Below are 18,736 nucleotides of genomic sequence, written 5' to 3' on the forward strand. Positions count from 1 at the left end.
ACAGCAGTATTATTCACAATGGCAAAAATGTGGAAGCAACCCAAGGACCCAAGGGTCCATTGACAGACGAATGGATAAACAAAATGTGGTGTGTGCATTCAATGGAGTATTATTCACCCTTGAAAAGGAAGGAAATTCTGATACACACCGCAACTGGGATAAACCTTGAGGACATTCTGCTACGTGAAATAAGCCAGTAACAAAAGGACAAATACAGTCAGATTCCATTTATACAAGGTTCCTAGAGCAGTTAAACTCACAGAGACAGAAAGTAGAATGGTGCTTGCAGGGGCTGTAGGGAGGGGAAATGGACTGTTATTATTTAATGGGTATAGAATTGCAGTTTGGAAAGACAAAAAAGTTCATGAGGTAAGATAGTGGTGATGGTTGCTCCACAGTGTGAATGTACTTAAAGCCACTGATCTGTGCACATAGAATTGGTTAAAATGGTAAATTTTTTATTATGCATATTTTACCACAATTTTAAAAGGCTGACGCCAATCATGCAATTAATTGACATTTGAGTCACTGCTAGGAAATACAGAACCAAACCTGAGCTGATCTGTATAAATTACGTAGTAAAATAGCATGCCTGCTTTGTATATTTCACTTCTATTTTTTTCTTTGGTCTAATGTTTACCTAATTCTAATGTATGCTGTTCTGCCATGTCTTGCATATATTTTAATTTTGCTTTATTTCATGTCATAACAAGGTCCAAGAAAAATGGTTGGGAAGAACCAGAGCAAGAGAGAGGATATTCTGTTTTACTTTGTCTGCAACATGGGGCTCAGTATTTTCCTTAAAGATGCTGGTTGAGTTAAACTGAATAATAATTAACTTCTTAGGTTCTGGTGCTCTCCACAGCTACGTTCCTCTTCTAAAAAAAGTTAATTAACAGAGAAGCAGTGGAAATATAATTGATTGTTTTCCCTGTTACATCCGACTGAGCATATTTTATCTGTAGAAATTTAAGAAATTTCTGCCACATTTGTAAATTAAATGAAATTAACCTCTTTCTCATTTTTAAAACTTAAAAAAAAAAGTCAGTCAATTGGATAGCAACCATATACCAGTGACAACAGTGGAAAAAATGAGCCATTCCTGAGCAACTGTATAGCTGAGAAGTAAAGCTATTTTCTGAGCACTCTGTACTGATTCAGAAGGAAGCCACCCGTCTCGTTTAGACCAGTGATGAGAATGGACCTAAGAGGAAATTTACCAAGGGCCGCTCAGTACCAGGCCAATAGATTAGTTCTCAGCTAAAGCTGTCTGTTGTCCTTCAGAATCCCTGAACTAAAGGAGCCATCAAGTTTTATGCAGGAGATATTATGGGATCAAAAGGAACTGACCAAGGTTGGAGTCACTGGCCTGGGGCCTGATGGGAGAACAGGGGCCCTGAGGGAGCACCTCGCTGGCTGGGCTGTGAGCCGCGGTGCCCAAGCTCTGAAGGCACAATTCCTGTCATTGCCTCCTCTAAACGCCCTGGTGCACTCGCCCTGATGCAGTATGTCCTGACAGTCTGACAACAACCCCAGAGGGTAAATATCCTTTCCCTCATTTTCTAGATGAGGAATGGGGCTCAGAGCGGGTAAGAAACTTGCCTGGAATTGCACACCAAGGTCTACCTGACTCCAAAGACCTCTGCAAATTCTGAATTCCTTAGGGACTTCTCTACAGATTTTGAGAGGAAGGGTGTGCTTAATTCCTGATTCTTAAACTTGCATTCCATGTATTTGAGGTTGATGGATATGCGAGCTCTAGACAAGAGAGGTGTTACTTAATCAAACACGATTTGATCCTTCACTCAATGGGGGCAGTTCCTCCCCTCTAGCACAGAAATCCCCACCCATGCTCCAATCTCCCCCTTCTCTCAGGACACCCTCTCCAACACCACACCTGTGCCCGTCAGGTCCGGGACCAGGGCCACCCCGAGCAATGCCACACAAAGCAAAAGGGATTTTCCACACAAGGTTTGAAAAGTGTCTTCCCCTTTGCCCATATCATTAGACCTTTCCACATTCAAAACAAACAAACAAACAAAAAAACCCTGAGATCGTCACACACACACACACACAAAAAGACACATAAAATAAAATGTGTCTTAAAACATGTCTGCAAATGACCGGTTACTGTCCCTCAAAGGTGCTTCAGGTACCACAGGAGGAAGGCTGACTTTTGTTTCCCCAAGTGCCTTATCACTTAGGAAGTTTGCACCAGTTAGCAGCCTGCTGTTCTAACAGTCTTGTGAATTTAGATTGTTGAGTTAATTATAAACACATTTCAAAGTCATTCTTTCTGGCCTTTTTCCTAGAATGAGTGACTGCCGCTCCCCAGCTCACAGGATGGTCTTCAGTAGTTTTCAGTCAAGGTTCAGGGAGAAATATGTCACACCGGGACTGGATTATTTACCAACATAATGTTGGATCTGAGCCAATGAGACACCAATATATTTTCCTTTGAAGTCTGACATATTGCCTGCTGCTTTCAATGCTGTCTTCTTGGCTGGCAGACAAAATAACTGTGGCTGTTTCAAAAATCACCTCTCATTCAAGTTGGGGGAGGAGGGTGGAATGTCTCATGGCTGGTTCATCTCACAGACACTGCTCTCACTCTCCTTTGGGGTTCAGAAGGTGGGTGTGCATCTGTGGGCCTCTGACAGCCACTGGCCCCTCCTCTGGGGCCAGTCCTTCCTCACAGCTCATCGGGAAAGAGTCAAGCAAATTCTTGGCACGGTGGCTAAAAACAGATGTGTAACAAGATGATCAACACAGTTGCACAATGCCTCCGACGGTCTTTCGCTCCCTCCTGTTTTAAGAGCCCTAAAAGGACCTGACACGAAGAACACATCTTGCAGGGGGTTGAGTCCCCAAAGCCACTGCCGCCTGGGCTCCTGGGAGCCTAAAGCCCCACAGCAACCCTCAGAACTCACGGAGATACTTCTGCCCTTGCTGCCCGGTGTCTGTCAATCCCTGAACGCTATGATTTCTCGCTGCAGAATTTCTCCTCTCACCCAACAGCCTGGACGCGGGTTTCTAATGTTAGGATCCAAGAATTTAGAGTTAGAAGTGATTTTGTTTTTCAAAATGCTTTAACTCTCTGAAACAAAGAAAATTCTCATTAACTTAGAAGAAAGGATCCTAAAGGCTGTTTCCTTCCACTTCCCAACTGGCAAGGAAGGCTCTGTCGCTGGAATCCTTCTAGTGATGGAGAGGGCATTACCCCGCATCACTGGACAGTATTACTACAACATTAAAATTGCAAAGGTATGATCAAATCACTTTCCCATCTCTTATCAAAGTGCTAAGAATCAGGTTTTATCAGTGTGAATTAACTTTTAATTTCAAGTCATTCAGAAAGAATATAACTAATTACTGAGTAAAATCTTGGACGTTAGCATAACTACTGGCGTTGATGTTATGTTGTACATCACGTAAGTCCATTGCATTGTAATTTTTCATTTGTTTATTTCATTTTATATATCTAAGTTCATCATTTTTCAATTTCAACCTTACTTAATATGTATTTATTATTCTTGGCACAATATTTTATAATATACACTCTCATTATAGGATGACATTAGACCCCAGTTGTCTGAAATCCTCCAGGTATGTACTCATTATTATTTTCATGTGATTTTTAACAGCATCCTTTTCATTCTCAGAAGTATCCAAGTTTGGAATGATAAGTATTATGGTCAAGTACTGAAATTTTTAAAGTCTTAAAAAATCTGTATTTCATTTTTAAAAATTGTACTAAAAATCTTCACAAATAGACCGGAATCCCAAACCCCCGACTTCTCTGCACTCTTCTCAATGAATACATTTCTATTTATTTTGAAATGATAAACCTTCTTGACTACGGAGTACTTGTAATAAAATGAATAGCTGTTCTGTGCTTAAGAAGGACCCCCACGGACAGCCCGGGCCCGTGCTCTCTGCGTGAAGGGAGTGGCCCGCTGCCAAGGGGTGTCCCTTTCATTAAGTTACTGGGAGCCGGAGAGAACCTTTCTAAGACGGGCCCAGCATGCTGGCAAGGGTCACGTGGATGTCCTCCTGCCTGAGAAAGCACTCCCTCCACCTGATCACACGTCTTTCATCTTTGGGTGCCTCAGTTTCTCCATCCCTAAAAGAATACAGTAATGCCCACTTCACAGGGCTGCTGTGGGATTAAAGGCCCGACAGCTGTAGGGCACTCAGCCTCCGGGAACAAAGACATTAAATAATTGCAAAATGTTCCGTTCGCTTCTCTGGCCTGTAAAAAAAGGGCTCCCACCGACTTGAGAGAGCATCGCACACAGCCGAGGGGCAGCCTGCAGGGAGAGCAAGCCCATTACCGTCGTTAGCATCGTCCTAAAGCCGGAGGAGAGAGCGAGCAACAGAAAAGCTAAAGGACTGTGATCACAGAAAAACAAGACAAGGATAAAACTCGCTGGGCCACAAAAGAAAATCTGAAAAAAAAAAAAATGAATGTCTTGTTTTAAAAATAATCTGTGAAGATTATATGCCACAAGGAGCTCTTACAGAACCATCTACAGCTTCTCTCATCACTTGATCTATTAACACATTCGTCCATTTTCCAGAACAGAGCCGGACCCGGTCCCCCACTCCCCTTTTGCTTACATCAGCTGCCCTAAGCCCAATGCCCAGTGGCAGTTCAGTGGCCACTTTAAATTTTAAAGTTCCTATTTAGCAAGTATTCTGTGTGGTACATTCAAATGATTAACCAACAGACAACATAACTGAAACTGGTGACACTCTTTCGGCATAAAATACTAAGACCTCCGAGGCTAAAGGACGAGTCTGGACCAGTAGAAACCGCCACCGTTGCTTTGATGAGCTCACAGTGAAGTAGAGGCAAGACGTTCTTCTGCACATGAATACCTGCTACTAAAATCAAATGGGAGACAACGGTAAATAGTAGGAGATGTCACTCCTAGCAGGGTTTTCCCGGCAAAAGCCATGTCTCGAGAGTCCTTCAGAGCACTCTGGAAATGCACAGAAATTCACAAATCAATTGGCTAAATTGGCTTGGCTGGAAATCATGCTTTTGTGCATGGATCAAGCTGAAAGGCATTTCTGACTCTACCAGAAACTCCCAGGACTCCTGCAACCAGGGCCAAGAGTCGGGGAGCATGGTAAAAAGAACGTGGGCTTCGCAGTCACTGAGACCTGGGCTCAAATTCGAGTGCCACCATCTTACTGGCTGAGGGACTTGGGAGAAACCGTATGAGCTCTCTGACAAGGGCACTGCATAATTCTACCAGCCTTACACGGTGCTGGGAGGTTTACGTGCCCAAGAGATATCAAAGAGCTGTACTTAGTTTGACTTTTTCAGTACGACTATAAACAACCCGAATGACAGAAGTCCAGCCCCCAGACCACCTACTCACTCACTCCACTGCAGGCCGGGCGGACGAGCAACATCAAGTGAGAACTATTTTTAAAACGTGAATACAAAATGTTTACAGGCACTCAATCAAAACGGGGGCCTTACTAAGCATCTGGAAGAGCCCAACTGCAGTTCTAATAATGCAACAATCCTTACACGTCAAGAGATGCTCTGTTTTACAATCTGTATAATTCTGCAGTGGTAGAAATTATGTACTTGATTCGTTTCTTTTAAAACCACACCCCTTGGCCATTCTCAGTTGGCTTGCCAGGGCTGCCCGCTGCCAGGTGAGCCTTGAGGCCTGAGTATGGAAGATGTAGAAGCAGAGGGGAGGGTCTCAGAGCACCCCAGCCTTCCCATTCTACAGGGGAGAAGACTGAGGCTTGGAGAGGGGGAGTGGCTTACCTAAAGTCACACAATGAACGCCTTGGGTTAGAATGTTCAGGAAACTCACTCTAAACCAAACCTTTGACAAAACAAAGTAATAAGAAGAATCTCTCCAGAGCTTTTTTCTCTATTTCCAATTCTGTGGCAAAGAATGTCGCCCTGTCCGGGACCAAGGTCAGTCCTTTGGGAAGGAGGCTTTCCTCCAATAATATCCCGACATACGGAAACCTAAGGCAGGTCAGTGCCATTTCACATTTCCCAGTGTGACCTGAAACCTACTTTCTAACCTATTGGGGCTCACAAATCTGAAAGACAAAAAAAAAAAAAAAAAAAAAAAATCATCACAAGAACCTTTGGCCTTTGCTGTCCCCTGGTGACAGACATCGTGCAGGGCCTACAACTTGGGTAAAACGGCATCGTCTGAACGTAATTTCTCAGAGGAAACTTAACAAATCAAATAGCACACGTTTTATAGCGACCATTATGCTGTTTTCTACAAAAGCCAGGTTCTCCATTTAAATTTCTGAGCACAGTAATTTCTAATCACTGATCAGTATATTTTAAAAGGTGACAGCCCATACAAAGGGAGCTTTACAAACACCTAGGCAGAGTCGGGTCCTCATTTCATAACTCTCCAACTGTTAATCATCAGGGATGACTAACTCTGAGGTTACGTAAACATTTTACCCTGAATATGCTAATTTAGAGACAGTGTTGTCAGGAGGCTGATTTCTGGCTTAAAGATACTTCAGTGCTTACAGCAGATTGGTATCAGAGGCCCTTGCAGGAGACTTCCATCAGGACCAGGAGAAGATGGAAGCTGGAGCAGGACACGAAGTCAGGGGAGTTCAGGGTTTTAGGACAAAAGAGATCATAGAATCTGTCTAAAAAGCAAAGGGGGAGAAATCAGAAGAAATAAAAAGTTGAAAATCCAGAGGACAGAGGTGGAAATCTCTGAAAGGGTGATAAGGGTCTCTGGGCACTGCTGGAGAGAAGTGGAGGGAAGTGGAGGTGGTGGGGAGCAGAGGGGGCTGTAAGGAAGAAAAGGGATGGAGGAGAGGAAGGGGAGAGAGAGAGGGAGGGAAGAAAGCGGGCAAGGAGAGTTCCAGATGCAGAGACATGCTGAAGGAATGTCAGGTGATGTCAGATATGAAGGTAAGGAACCCACGAATTACAAAAGATCTCTTCACCAAAAGGTTTGGAATTTAGCAGAGAAGTTCTGCTCAGCCACATAGCCGTACGTGGTAAGGATACACTCGGGGATTAAAAACATTTTAGCTGATGTTTTCTCTTGTGGAATATGCTTAATTCGTAACGGAAGAGAAAGAGACCATTCAATTAGATTGATTTGTGCAGAATAACAACTCAAAACTACTTGAATTCCAGCTTTAATATTTATATATACGGAAAAAATATTTATATATATATGTTTTTTATATATGGGGGGAAAAACCCTCCTAGAAAGAAAAAGTCAAACGCTAAATTATCAGGTTATTTCACAGTGTGGACGTAAGAAATAGCAAATACACAGTTTGAAATTTGATTTGCAAAGTGAGAAAGGAAAGCATACTAAATTCTATAGCATAAGCTTTTCCGATCCCAGAAATCCTAAGAACTTGAGAGTTTTTTTTTTTTGGCTGCAACGACTTGTAAATATCTAGAAGCGCCCAGATTCTGAAGCCCTGCGGACACTTGCTAAAACTCAGAAATTTGGCACTTGTCTTTGCACACAATTTGGGTTTTCTTTCAGAGTTGATATCTTACCAAATACAGCCATCTGTGTTCCCTCTGGGAAAGGTTCAACTGTTCTGTTGCCATTGACATGATGTTTGGCTAGAAAAAAAAAAGAGAGAGAGAAAGACATGCATGTTAAGTGTAAAGTTCTACACACATACCAACACGTGTCATTAAACGTGTCAGATAGTCTATTTCTTATTTTTAGTTCGCAGTGGCACCAAAGCTCACCCTCTTAAGAAAGTTTCAATTATTTTGTTTTTAAGGATCCCAGTTACAAAAGAGCCTAGAGATGGTCGGGCCCAGGCGCGTCATTTCACAAGCGAGAGTGCGCGGAGCCGGGCAGCTGGGGCGGGCAGGGCCGGCTCCGCCTGGGAGCTCCTGACTCCCAGCCAGAGGGTCCCCCCTAGTGCCAGGCTGTGTCCTTGAGAATTAGGGGAGCTCAGGGTTCCAGGGTGAACTGGGTGCTGAAGGCTCCTGACCATCGGAAGTAAAGTGAGCTGTGAAGACAGCAGGGTAACACTGGGGACCAATTTTTTAAGAACCAGAAGAGCAGAAGACATCATTTCATGACAGTCAAGCACTGTTCCAGGGGCCAAAGACACTTGCTTTCTTAAGAACCAGACAGATATTCCAGTGGTTCTTACTACTCTTCGTCCACCCTTGTCCCTTCCACTGATCACCCTTCCCATCCGAGTGCATATCAAGGACTTAGAAATAAAACGTGACCAGCTCATGGGTTTCCAGCATTACCTTATTCTCATAACCCCCCGAAAATGCAACCAGAGAAGACCTGAGTTTGGTCCATCTCAGAGTATTTTAGTATTACCCTCAGCAAGTTCTTAACATGGGCATTTATGCTGCAAATACGTTAAGTGAAGCATGGCTGAAACACTTCGACATTGCATCATGGAACACATATATTTTGATTTAATGGGTCTCATTTGACTTCTCAAGCTCAGACACTGGGTTCAGTACCAAAGTGAGGCTCTGAGAGGTCCGGAGGGGAAGACTGATATGGTTCTCGCCTTCGAGGAGTGTACGATCATCTCCAAGAGGTAAGAATTTCAAAAGTGAATTTTCCAGAAAGCTTACAATTGTGTGCTAAGTCCCGGCGTGGAGACCAAAGGCACCGTTGGGGTTTGCAGTGGAGGTACAACAGCTGGAAGGCAGAGCCAGTGACCTGGAGGAACTTCAGCTCACGTAGAGTCTCAAAGGAGGGGTTGAGTTTGGAAAGGCAGAGGGTGAGGGAGCAACTTGAGTGAGAGCCTGGCTCTCTGAGTAGATGCAACCAGGGCGTCATCCCGGCCAGAGCAGAGTCTAGTCTGGGTGCAGTGGAGGCACCATGCTGAGAAGCAATGACCTTAAGGATGGACTAGAAGGCAGGGATCAGGTCACAGAGGGTCTCAAGACCCTCATCCAAACCCATGGGAATGCTAGGCAGCACACTGCAAGTCTTTTAGAACTTGAAGGCTCGTGAGGCTCAGTCAAGGTTAGACAAGCCCTTCGGGAGACCGTCGGTTCAGGAGCTTCCATTGGTTCTTAAGTAATTGTGGCACCAGCTGAAGAACAAAAAGCCTGGGAGGAGGGGAGGAGCCTGGCTGAAGCAGAGAACAAGCAGTACCGTGTCTCCAGGCACCAACCGATACAACCACCAGATGCAAGGGGGAAGGGCACAGGTGGCCGAGGGAACTTGTCGCACGCTCACATATGGTTAGGAACATTGGTTACCGAATCCAAAGGCTCCACATGGAGGTCGCAGCTCTGTTCTATGGTTAGGACCCCAGAGCCCCTGTCAGAGGTCTTAAAATGTTTGCCTTTACACATAGCAAGAGTGGTAGCCCCATCCAAGCTCTAACCCACTGATCACACTCAGAAGAATTTCACCTAAGGAAAAATGCAAGAGGACAGAAAAGGTGGTAGGTCTCACAATATTTATTAAAGTGTTACTTGTAATGATGAAATCTTTAAATCAACTAAATGTCCAAAAACAGAGAAGTAGCCTAGAACGTTGTAGTTCATGATTCATCAAAAGCATGGACAATTATGCAACAGTTTAAATATAGAATTTGAGAGCTATATAGAAATGTGGAGAATGTTTGGGATAACAGTAAGAGAAAACAGTCCTCTTATACGCTGGATGTAGGCTCTAATGACAGCTAACTAAAATGCGAATGCTTATGGGAAAAGACTGGCAGAGAAACATTGCAAAAACAAAAATACCTAGGGAGATTGTGCAAGATATTTCTATCAATTTTCTTTGTCATCGTTAGATTCTTATTTCCTAGATGAAAAGATGTTTGTTTTTTATCTGGAGTTTTAAAAGCCAACAAAATTATAGATTTCTACAAATTTTTTCTGCTGCCCTAAGTTTCCCTGGACAGTCCATTGAGGCTCATGTGTAGCTGGTTGAAACACTACACAATTATAATAAGGACTGTGGTCTATCTGGCAGCTCCTCTGGGACAGCTCAAAAGCACCTCCAACACAGGCGCCCTTCTACACCCAGCCTGACCCTCTTCCGGCAGCCCTCCCTCTGGGAAGAGGACAGCCATCCTCCCACTTTCTAGGCATCCTGGTCCATTCTCTCTCCTTCACTACTCCCATCTCATCTACCACCAAATCCAGCTAATTCTGCCTTCTGGACATCTTTAGAATCCTTCCACTTCTTCCCTGCACCACCCAAACCACTGTAGTCTCAACTCCTGAGGACTCTGTGCCTGGACTCCATCCTACCAGTACACCTAGCTCTTCCGCCTCCCCTCTCCAACTCATCCTTCCCAGTGTAGCCACCATGATCTTCTAACTCTGATTATATAAAACAAAGTCCCCCACCCTCACCCCTACTTCTCCTGGCTTCCCACTACTCTTCGCCTAAAGTCAGAACACTTTCCTGAAGCCTTCAAAAACCCATGTGGTCTGGCCACCTCGGTCCCCGGTTCCCTCTGCTACAGTCAGACCTTCACCTTACACTTGGTCATTATTTCAACGAGTAGCCTACAAGCCCAGGGAAGGCAGAACTCATACCCCTTTCAGTTCACCACTTCCACAGTTCTAGCAGAGCGTGGGGCCCAGCAGAGGTGTTCAGTACATTGTTAAATTAATGAAGGAAACGAACTACTAAAAAAAATCTCTTTATAATGTATCATGAAAGATATGCACCCTTTGATAGCTCAGCTGGAAGAGCCGGGAACTACAGAGGTAATAACGTATCATGAAAGATACATTATTTGATACACTCAACAGCCCTGTCTCCTTTTTTGTTGTTGACATCGAACATTCTTTTTTTTATTGAAGTATAGTTGATTTACAATGTTGCGTTAGCTTCACATGTACAGCAAAGTGATACAGTTGTACATATATATATATATATAATCTTTTTCAGATTCTTTCCAACTAGAGGACATTACGAGATACTGAGTACAGCTCCCCCTGCTATACAGTAGGTCCTTGTTATTTATCTATTTTATATATAGCAGGGTGTATTGGTTAATCCCAAACTCCTAATTTATCATGAACATGTATCTCTCTTTATATGAACATGTGTCCCTTATATACAAATGCTCATTTAAAGTGGCCACTCAGAAAGAGTCTCCCTAGCCAGGTGGCTTAGAGACCAAGGATCTCCCTGTTCCAGTCCTTACACTCCACCCTCTTCCCTTCCCATCCACCTCCTCTGGTCTGAGCAGGCGGAGGTGTGGCAGGGGTGGACAGACTAGAAATGCTACCTGGAGAGGGAGGAGGACTTCCACACGCAATTCCCTCCTCGCTGCTCAGGTTCCCCTGGACTCTGTCTTATCTTCTATTCCAGAGCCCAAGGCTCAAAGATAACAAGGTCTGGAAACATAATTTTGCATTTTGAACCACAGCTGAGCATGACATGAGTCCCTGGACAGTGCGGACATGGCACGAGCCATTGAGAGAGGCGCAGGATCCGGGCTGAGGACACGGGGCTCTGGAACAGAACTGCCCGACTGAAGCTCAGCTCTCCCTCCTCCCCGCTGGGTGACCTTGGCTCGCTGTGCCTCAGTTTCCTCATCTGCAGGAATTTCCTCATTGTAAGTGTCCTCATTTGTGCCCACCTTGTGGGTTGCTTTGAGAATCAAAGGAGTTAATATATGTAAAGCACTTAGAACAGTGCCCAGTGCAGAGTAAACACTGCTTAACTGTTAGGCTAGTGTTCACACCATCTACGTGTGAATTTGGTTTTTCACCAGATCTGAGTCAAGAGTGGCAAATACAGGGCATATATTCAGCTCTCCTCCTTGTCCGTGCCCATGGCAGACATCACTAATCAACCACAGCACAGATGTGATCACAAAACCTTGTCTCAACTTAGCACACCCCAGAGTCTCTTACTTCTAAGAGGTGGCATGTGGGATGAAATTGTTTGGCCATCCTTGGCCTAAGTGAATAAAACAAAAAGATGGTACAAAGAAAGAAGCCATTTTCCTTCTCATTTCTACATGATACATTGCAATTAAAAAAAAAACTACCCTTTGAAAATCTCCAAAATGCTATACAGCTTTAGGGATAAAAGAATGGAGGGAAACCTGAGTGCTACTGTTTACCCCACGAGAAGAGAATGGAGGGTTGTTAAAAACCAAGCAATGGCTGCTCTAGTCCTGCAAACCAAGGCTGAGCTTCTAAGGGCATTTTCTGTTGAAACTCTGTTGAGACAAGTATTTGGGGGCCAAAGAACCAGACTCTTTAAACATATTACAGAAGTCAAAGACTGGGGGGAGGGAAAGTTAACCTGGAACCCAATTAGCATTTACATCTATTTTTTTTCCAGAATTGGTGGCACATTTCATTGTGGCACAAAAACAATCAAACTGACTAAACAGAAAAGTCCCTCATTGATTGGGCTCTAACTATTGATAACCAGCAGAGCACGAAACGGAGACAGGAGGGGGTCTGTGACAGGGACGTCTGTTGCCCGGCCACAGCAGGGTGGATGCCTGTGATCTGGCTGGCTGGGCTCCGTGGGGGCACGTTCCAAAGCCCCACGCTCCAGGAGGACAACCTCTGCTGATGGCTGTGATGTGTCCCCAGTCAAGGGCATGTGAGGATGAGGAACAGATTTTCATTTATCTTGAAAGCCCAGTGCTTGAGGAACAGCAAGGTTAATTAGAGCAAGAGTGGGTCAAAGTCAACTTTTAGAGAGATTTTGAAGGGGATTTGGCGGACACATTCAAAAGCTTTAGAAGACGATACTGCCATTGTCCTTTGTTTTGTGAATGTCTAATGCACTTGACTTCATGGCTATTTTCTTCATTGAGAAAAACACAATAAAGTACCAGCAGTAATTCAAATGTAGACATAAACCAACCGGTGATTAACACCAGGTCCTGTGCCCAAGTTGAGATAGCTAAAACTCAGATCCTCTGGGTGAAGGGAGGTGGCAGCGGACATATAGGTAAACGGCAGGGAAGTGGGGACTGGCAGGTGGGCCCCCAGATCCTCAGGATTCTCTGATAGGACCAATCTCCTCCAGTCTGGATGACCATGGCGACACTACCTAATTGGAGATTCCAAGAACTGTTCCTGCTGTCCTGTGAGTCCTGGTCCACCGCTGGCCCTAGAATCATCCCAGGACTGGAACAACCACAAATCAGACTAAACTCTCAGAGCTGCAGGTCAACTAGCAGTGCAAGCCCCTCTCACAAAAACCCAGCCCTTACCTGTCATGGGTTACTGGCAATCATTCAGGCCACTAAGAAGCGTACTGAGGTGATTAGGTTCAGTTTGGGGTTGCAGTGAGAGTACGTTTATTTCACTAATAACGTAACAAAAAATCTGTTAAGCCCCAAAACAAAACATGGTCTTACAGTCCCTCCCATTGTCTATTTCCTTGTGGCTCTTTCTTCAGGTCACAAGTTCCTGGTGTCTCAAGATACAAGTCAGATTGGACCTAAGTAGGGCTCCTCCTATTTGACCCCCAAGCTCCAGCCTTAGACCAGCGTCTCCTGTTCCCAGCAGGGGGGCCTCTGATCACACTGACTAAGCCCTCTGGGCCCTGGTCCTGCCAAAGTGCCTGCCGTAGTGCTTTAAGGATGATTTGATGACCGTGAGTGTTGATTTATAGAGAAAGCAGAGCAGGGGTCGTGAGGCTGTACCTGCTGCTCAGTTACTCAAAGATGAGACAGGTGCACTGGGAGAGGACGGGTAATGATGCTTCTAGTCCCCTCTGCCCAGAGGCACTGTGGTTTTATATTGGTTTTGTCCCTTACAGCTCCTGTAACTCTTGGCTCTGGTGTCTCAAGGTGAATGTCAACCCAGAGTGTGCTCTGTATGTGAGGGGCAGGGGGAGAGGGGAATCACATGGTGGTGGGCAGGTTACCAGGAGGGCACTGCTCAGCCTAAGGGCCAACCTCCACTCTCCACCAACCCTGTGTCTGAGGAACATCGAGTCCTTCTTACTGACTGGTGAGTGCCCGACTAGAGGCAGACGCCATTTGTGGCCAGGAGAGGCTGGAGAGGCATCCCCAGGAAGGCAGTAGTGGGAATGAGACGAAGGTCCCCAGCTGCTTGGGCCCCCAGAGGTGAGCCTGTCCCTCAACACTCCAGGGCAAGAGGAGGGCCAGCCCTCCGCATTCCTCACACAGTGACCAATGACCGTGTACCTAAGTGGGGACTGCCCTAAAAACAAAAGATACATTATGGAAAAGGCAGGATAATCAGATGAGAACATTTACAATTGTAGCACTAAAACAAAATTCATCCATCACTCAGGATTTCATCCTTATGCTCTGGCCGCTGTCCTTCCTCCAGCTAACCACCCCCCCCCCCGCTTTGCTCTGGGTGCAGCAAACTGCAGACCATCTCTTGGCCAGTGGAGGGGCTGATGCCTGGGCCCAGGCAGCCCCGCGCCTCCCCACGCCCCTCTGCAGCAGAGCCTGAACAGCCCGGGGACGGGGCAGGACGGGGCAGGACGGGGCAGGCCAGGGCCGGGCCCAAGCCCAGTCTACAGGAGAACACGTCTTGGAGAGGCACCAGCTAAGGCCCAGGGTGGGGTCTTTGGCTCGTGTCCACCAGCAGTTACGTGTTGAGTATGTGCCAGGGACTGGCTGCTGTGAAAAGAAAGATAAACTTCATAGACCCTACACTCAGGGACGTCCACTTCATCAACGAAGTTACTGGGAGAAATCCTAAGGGAAGATTCTGGCCAGAAGAGTCAGCTGAGGATAAGAGCATGGTTTAAAAATAAAGCATTATGTAAGCAGAGGGCAGTCTGACTTTTCAAGACACACCTGCTGTGCTCTCCGAGGTCTGCTCAGGGCACAAGACCATGAGAGAGAGTAAACCGAGAACCGAGATGCCAAGTGCACAAGCCCCGAGGCAGGAGCCCTCTTCTGTCCCTAAGAAACACTAGCCCAGAATGAGCCTGCTGTGCCCTGTGTCCCCTGGGGCTACACGACGGCCCAGGAGAGCAAAGGCAAGTGGCCGTGGGGATGCCCACAACAAAAGTGCCCCAGAAACCAGCATCAGAATGATTTCTGCTCGCTCCCCAAGGCGGTGGCTCCACTGCCAGAGAGAAAGTGGAGAATGACAGGAGGACACATGACACATTTTTAAAAATTAATTGTATAAATAACAAGTAAATACACAAATAGATGCTCAACCACACAATGAGATCCTATTTTTAATTCACGAAAATGGCAAAACTTACAAAGCCAATGCTGAGCACCCATGAGGGTGCAGAGAGATGGGCTTTCTCACACACTTTCGTGGTGGTGGGAGGACTGCCATCTGTTTGGAAAGCAGCCTGGCAGGATGCATCAAGCATGTCAAAAGCGTTGAAGTTCTTGACCCAGTAATTCCAAGTACTGGGCTCTACCTTAGGAGACAGTCAGAACTGAGGCAAAGGTTTCCAAAGATGTTTGTAGCAGAATTGTTTATAATAGTGAAAAACTATAAAAAGCCTAAATGGCCCAACAAAAGAGAGCTAATGAAGTAAATTGGGACACTGTCATCAGATGGAATATTACACAGTAATTTTAAAAGCATAACCATAAACAGGTTTTTTTTCATGGCATCAGGAAACAGTGATAATACAGAGTTAAGTGGAGAAGAGCAAGGACAAAGACGAAATCCAGACCCTGTCAGGTATGTTCTTCAGCTGTAAAAATCTAAACATTTTCCTTGGGGTCGCATCCCTCTGTCTCCTTTGAGGAGTAGAAAGAGCAAGGGAAACCATAAAAACTCTCTTAGATGAAAATAACCAAAGAGCAGACCGTTTCCCGCATGATCACACAAGGACCCTCTTCTTCCCGGGCTCCTGAGTGCCCTGAACTCGCACTTGCTCCTTAAGACACTGCCCTCCGGGTGATGCGCGCGGGAGCTGTTCAGGGACTTTCAGGCTTGCTCAAACCAGCTGCCTCGCTGGCCTCCAAAGTCCTCTCTGATGAGAGCCATTGTCCCCGCGATGCTTGTGAACTCCTAGGTAGGCTGTAGGGGAGGGGGAGGTAAGGCTGAGAGAGGGACCTGGGGGGCACAGCTGCCCCAGTGAGTCAGGCCCAGGAATCCACATTCTGTTCAAATAGCGTCACAGTTCTGGAAACAATGACTGAACACCAGTTACGTGCCAGGCACCGGGCTTCCTGTCGGTGATACAGAGTAAGACAGCACCTGCCTCCTCTTCATCCTTCATCACTAACCAGCAACGACCCCCGCCCACTTCCTCGGGCCGCTGACCAGGTCCTCCACGCAGGGCTTCCATGTCACGCCTATGGGTCTTAACACATCCTTTGCCCCACGGTGATCAGACCAGCAAGAGTTCATACAACGTACCCCAGTAAAAGCACTCACTTCACTGTTAGAAGAATTCCATTTTCACTTGTGTACGACTGTTATTAATCACCACGTTTAAGCACCGTGGCTAACGCAGGTGTCTGTGATAAGCACAGAATATTAACTGATGGAAAATTTCCACCTGATTTTTATGAAATCTCCCCATGCCCCTCCCCAACACATGTAATTCCTAATGACTAGCAAAATTAGGTAATCTTGAGATGAGAAATTCCATTTAAAATAAAGTTATTTTAAGGATTAAAATCTGTATGTCGGCTAGATGAATGGGACATCCTTGTGAACACCAGTGCTGAAAACAGTTGTGTTAAAAGATATGGCTGTAAACCAAAATGATTTCTAAGGGACATTTCCTGTTGATCCTAAAACCTATTTTAGATTCTGAAAATGAATGTTAAACAGACCTATAAAGGTCCACAGAGAAATCATCCTTTTTAGTATTGTTTAAAAAACCATTGCCCTTCGAAGACTTGGGAGGGACTCTGGTGTCCCTGACTTGCGTTGCTTTGGTCCCTTCCATGTAGATGAAGCAAAGTTACCAACCACAGCATTTGTCCGGGTCAGTTCCCCACATGAAAACAATCAGTGTCCTGCAGGGCCCAAGTCCTGTGAATGTAACCGAGGCATGAACCCCACAGAGGGAGCTTCTCACCTCACCATCAGAGTTCTAACCCCACTGTGGCGCCCACGTGTATGCCCCTAACATGGGCTCTGACACACGGTTCTCTCCATCCTCCGAGAGGAGGCAGCGCCCGGCTCTAGTAAAGGGCACTAGCAAGCAGAGGTCCGCTCTCTCCTCCCTTGTGACCATGTCGGGGCCTCCAGTAGGAAGTGCACTGCCCCTCCAAGGCACAGCATCCACCTAGAAGCTGCGTGAGGCACTGTCTGCCGTCAGCCCTGGATGGGCAGGGATGGTCCAGTAACTCCCCCGCCCCACCCCACCCCTCTGACAGTGATAAATGACCGGGCTTCTGCTCAGCTGGGCCTGACGTGTCAGCCCTCCCCTTGCAATCTGTTCCAGACCAACGCCAGCCTCTCCCCGGCCACCAGTGTCCCCCCTGCGTCCGCCCAGCACACCACGTGGGCCTGTGCCGACATGAGGTCAGACCTCCTTGCTTTCTTCTGGCCGTTCTTTCATGAAAACAAATTATGACTTTTATTTCCAAGTGGAAGCTCCTAATCGAAATGGAATATGTTGTTACAAACCTTAGAGGAAACTTGTCTCAATTATCTTTTGACATTAGAAATGACGGCGGTACAGCTAAATCTGGGGCTTTGATTAGAAAGAAAGAGGAGCAGTCGTGGATATGAACAGAGTCGTCAACTTGGCTTCCATTCATTACGCATTCAACTTATTTAATTATTACTGTGGTGGGAGGTAAGGAGAAAGAGACAGAAGGTTCCAAGGGGAATAAAACAAGAGGATGGAACAAGAACATTGACCATCAGCAAGATTCATCTCAGAGCAGCTCCTACAATACACCTTGCTCGTGTACAAAGACAGTCATTTCAGGATTGTTTGTAAAGAGACTGGCACCAACCTTCTGCATAAAATAGTCTATAATGTGGAATAATATGCACTCGTTATCAAGAATGAAGTAAGTCTATAGGTGAAGACATGGAACTATCTACAAGATGCACTGTTAATTGGGGAAAAAATTCAACAGGCAAGATAACGTGTATAACATGCTACTAGTCATTTTTTTTAATATTCTGTTTTTACCTTTTGAATTTTAACCGTGTGATGCATTACTTTCTCGAAAAGAGAAATAAAAAATATTTTAAATGGCCCCAGTCTTTGCTGCCCTCTGATTACCCCTGCAGCCCGAGAGCCTCTTCCCAGGGCTGAAGGCCACATTGAGATGCGGGTTTGGCTGGTAGCCAAACAGCCCCTGAGCTCGGATCAGCTGGATGCTTACATTTCACTCAGGTCCTGGATAAACGCCAAAGATGACTCCGCCCGTATCTCACGGCAGCGGAACATCTACCAGGCTTTACAATTCTGAGCAGTTTCTAGCAACCTAAAAGGCCTCGTGATAGAGGTATCACTCCATTCCCTCTCTGATGGTGACCTGCGTTCTCCAAAACAATACGTTAACTGTTCTTCCTTTCAAAAGGGGAAGGATTTTAAGAGAACCAACTGTTACAAATTTTAGATGGAATCAAAACATCATTTACCTAAAAACAAAATAAAAGATGTTTATGAGTTTACCTTTTCTTTATTTCAGAGGAAAGAAGAGAGAAGGAGGGAGGGAGACCGGTACATCAGCAGTACTGTGCCTTTCTGGAATTTGGTACATATTTTAATTATTTCTCTGTCCCTCCCATCTCTCATCTTCTCTGTTTCTCATTCCCTTGTGAAATTTTTCTCCACAGAAGATAAGGGTACTTTAAAATCTATTTTAGGTTTAATGA

The 18,736-nt window shown here is 45.6% G+C and overlaps 1 protein-coding gene across 3 annotated transcripts in view; it reads right to left on the reverse strand.

The window, feature by feature from the left end:
- MSRA (methionine sulfoxide reductase A) overlaps positions 1–18,736 on the reverse strand; it is a 286,690-nt gene that overhangs the window by 153,350 nt on the left and 114,604 nt on the right. For all 3 annotated transcript variants that reach the window (XM_074355493.1, XM_074355495.1, XM_074355494.1), the window contains one exon: positions 7,541–7,609. In XM_074355493.1, coding sequence (XP_074211594.1) covers positions 7,541–7,609 — 69 coding nt within the window. The remainder of the gene's footprint in view (positions 1–7,540; positions 7,610–18,736) is intronic.

Source organism: Camelus bactrianus, chromosome 31 (genome assembly GCF_048773025.1).
Source record: "Camelus bactrianus isolate YW-2024 breed Bactrian camel chromosome 31, ASM4877302v1, whole genome shotgun sequence".
Taxonomy (NCBI): domain Eukaryota; kingdom Metazoa; phylum Chordata; class Mammalia; order Artiodactyla; family Camelidae; genus Camelus; species Camelus bactrianus.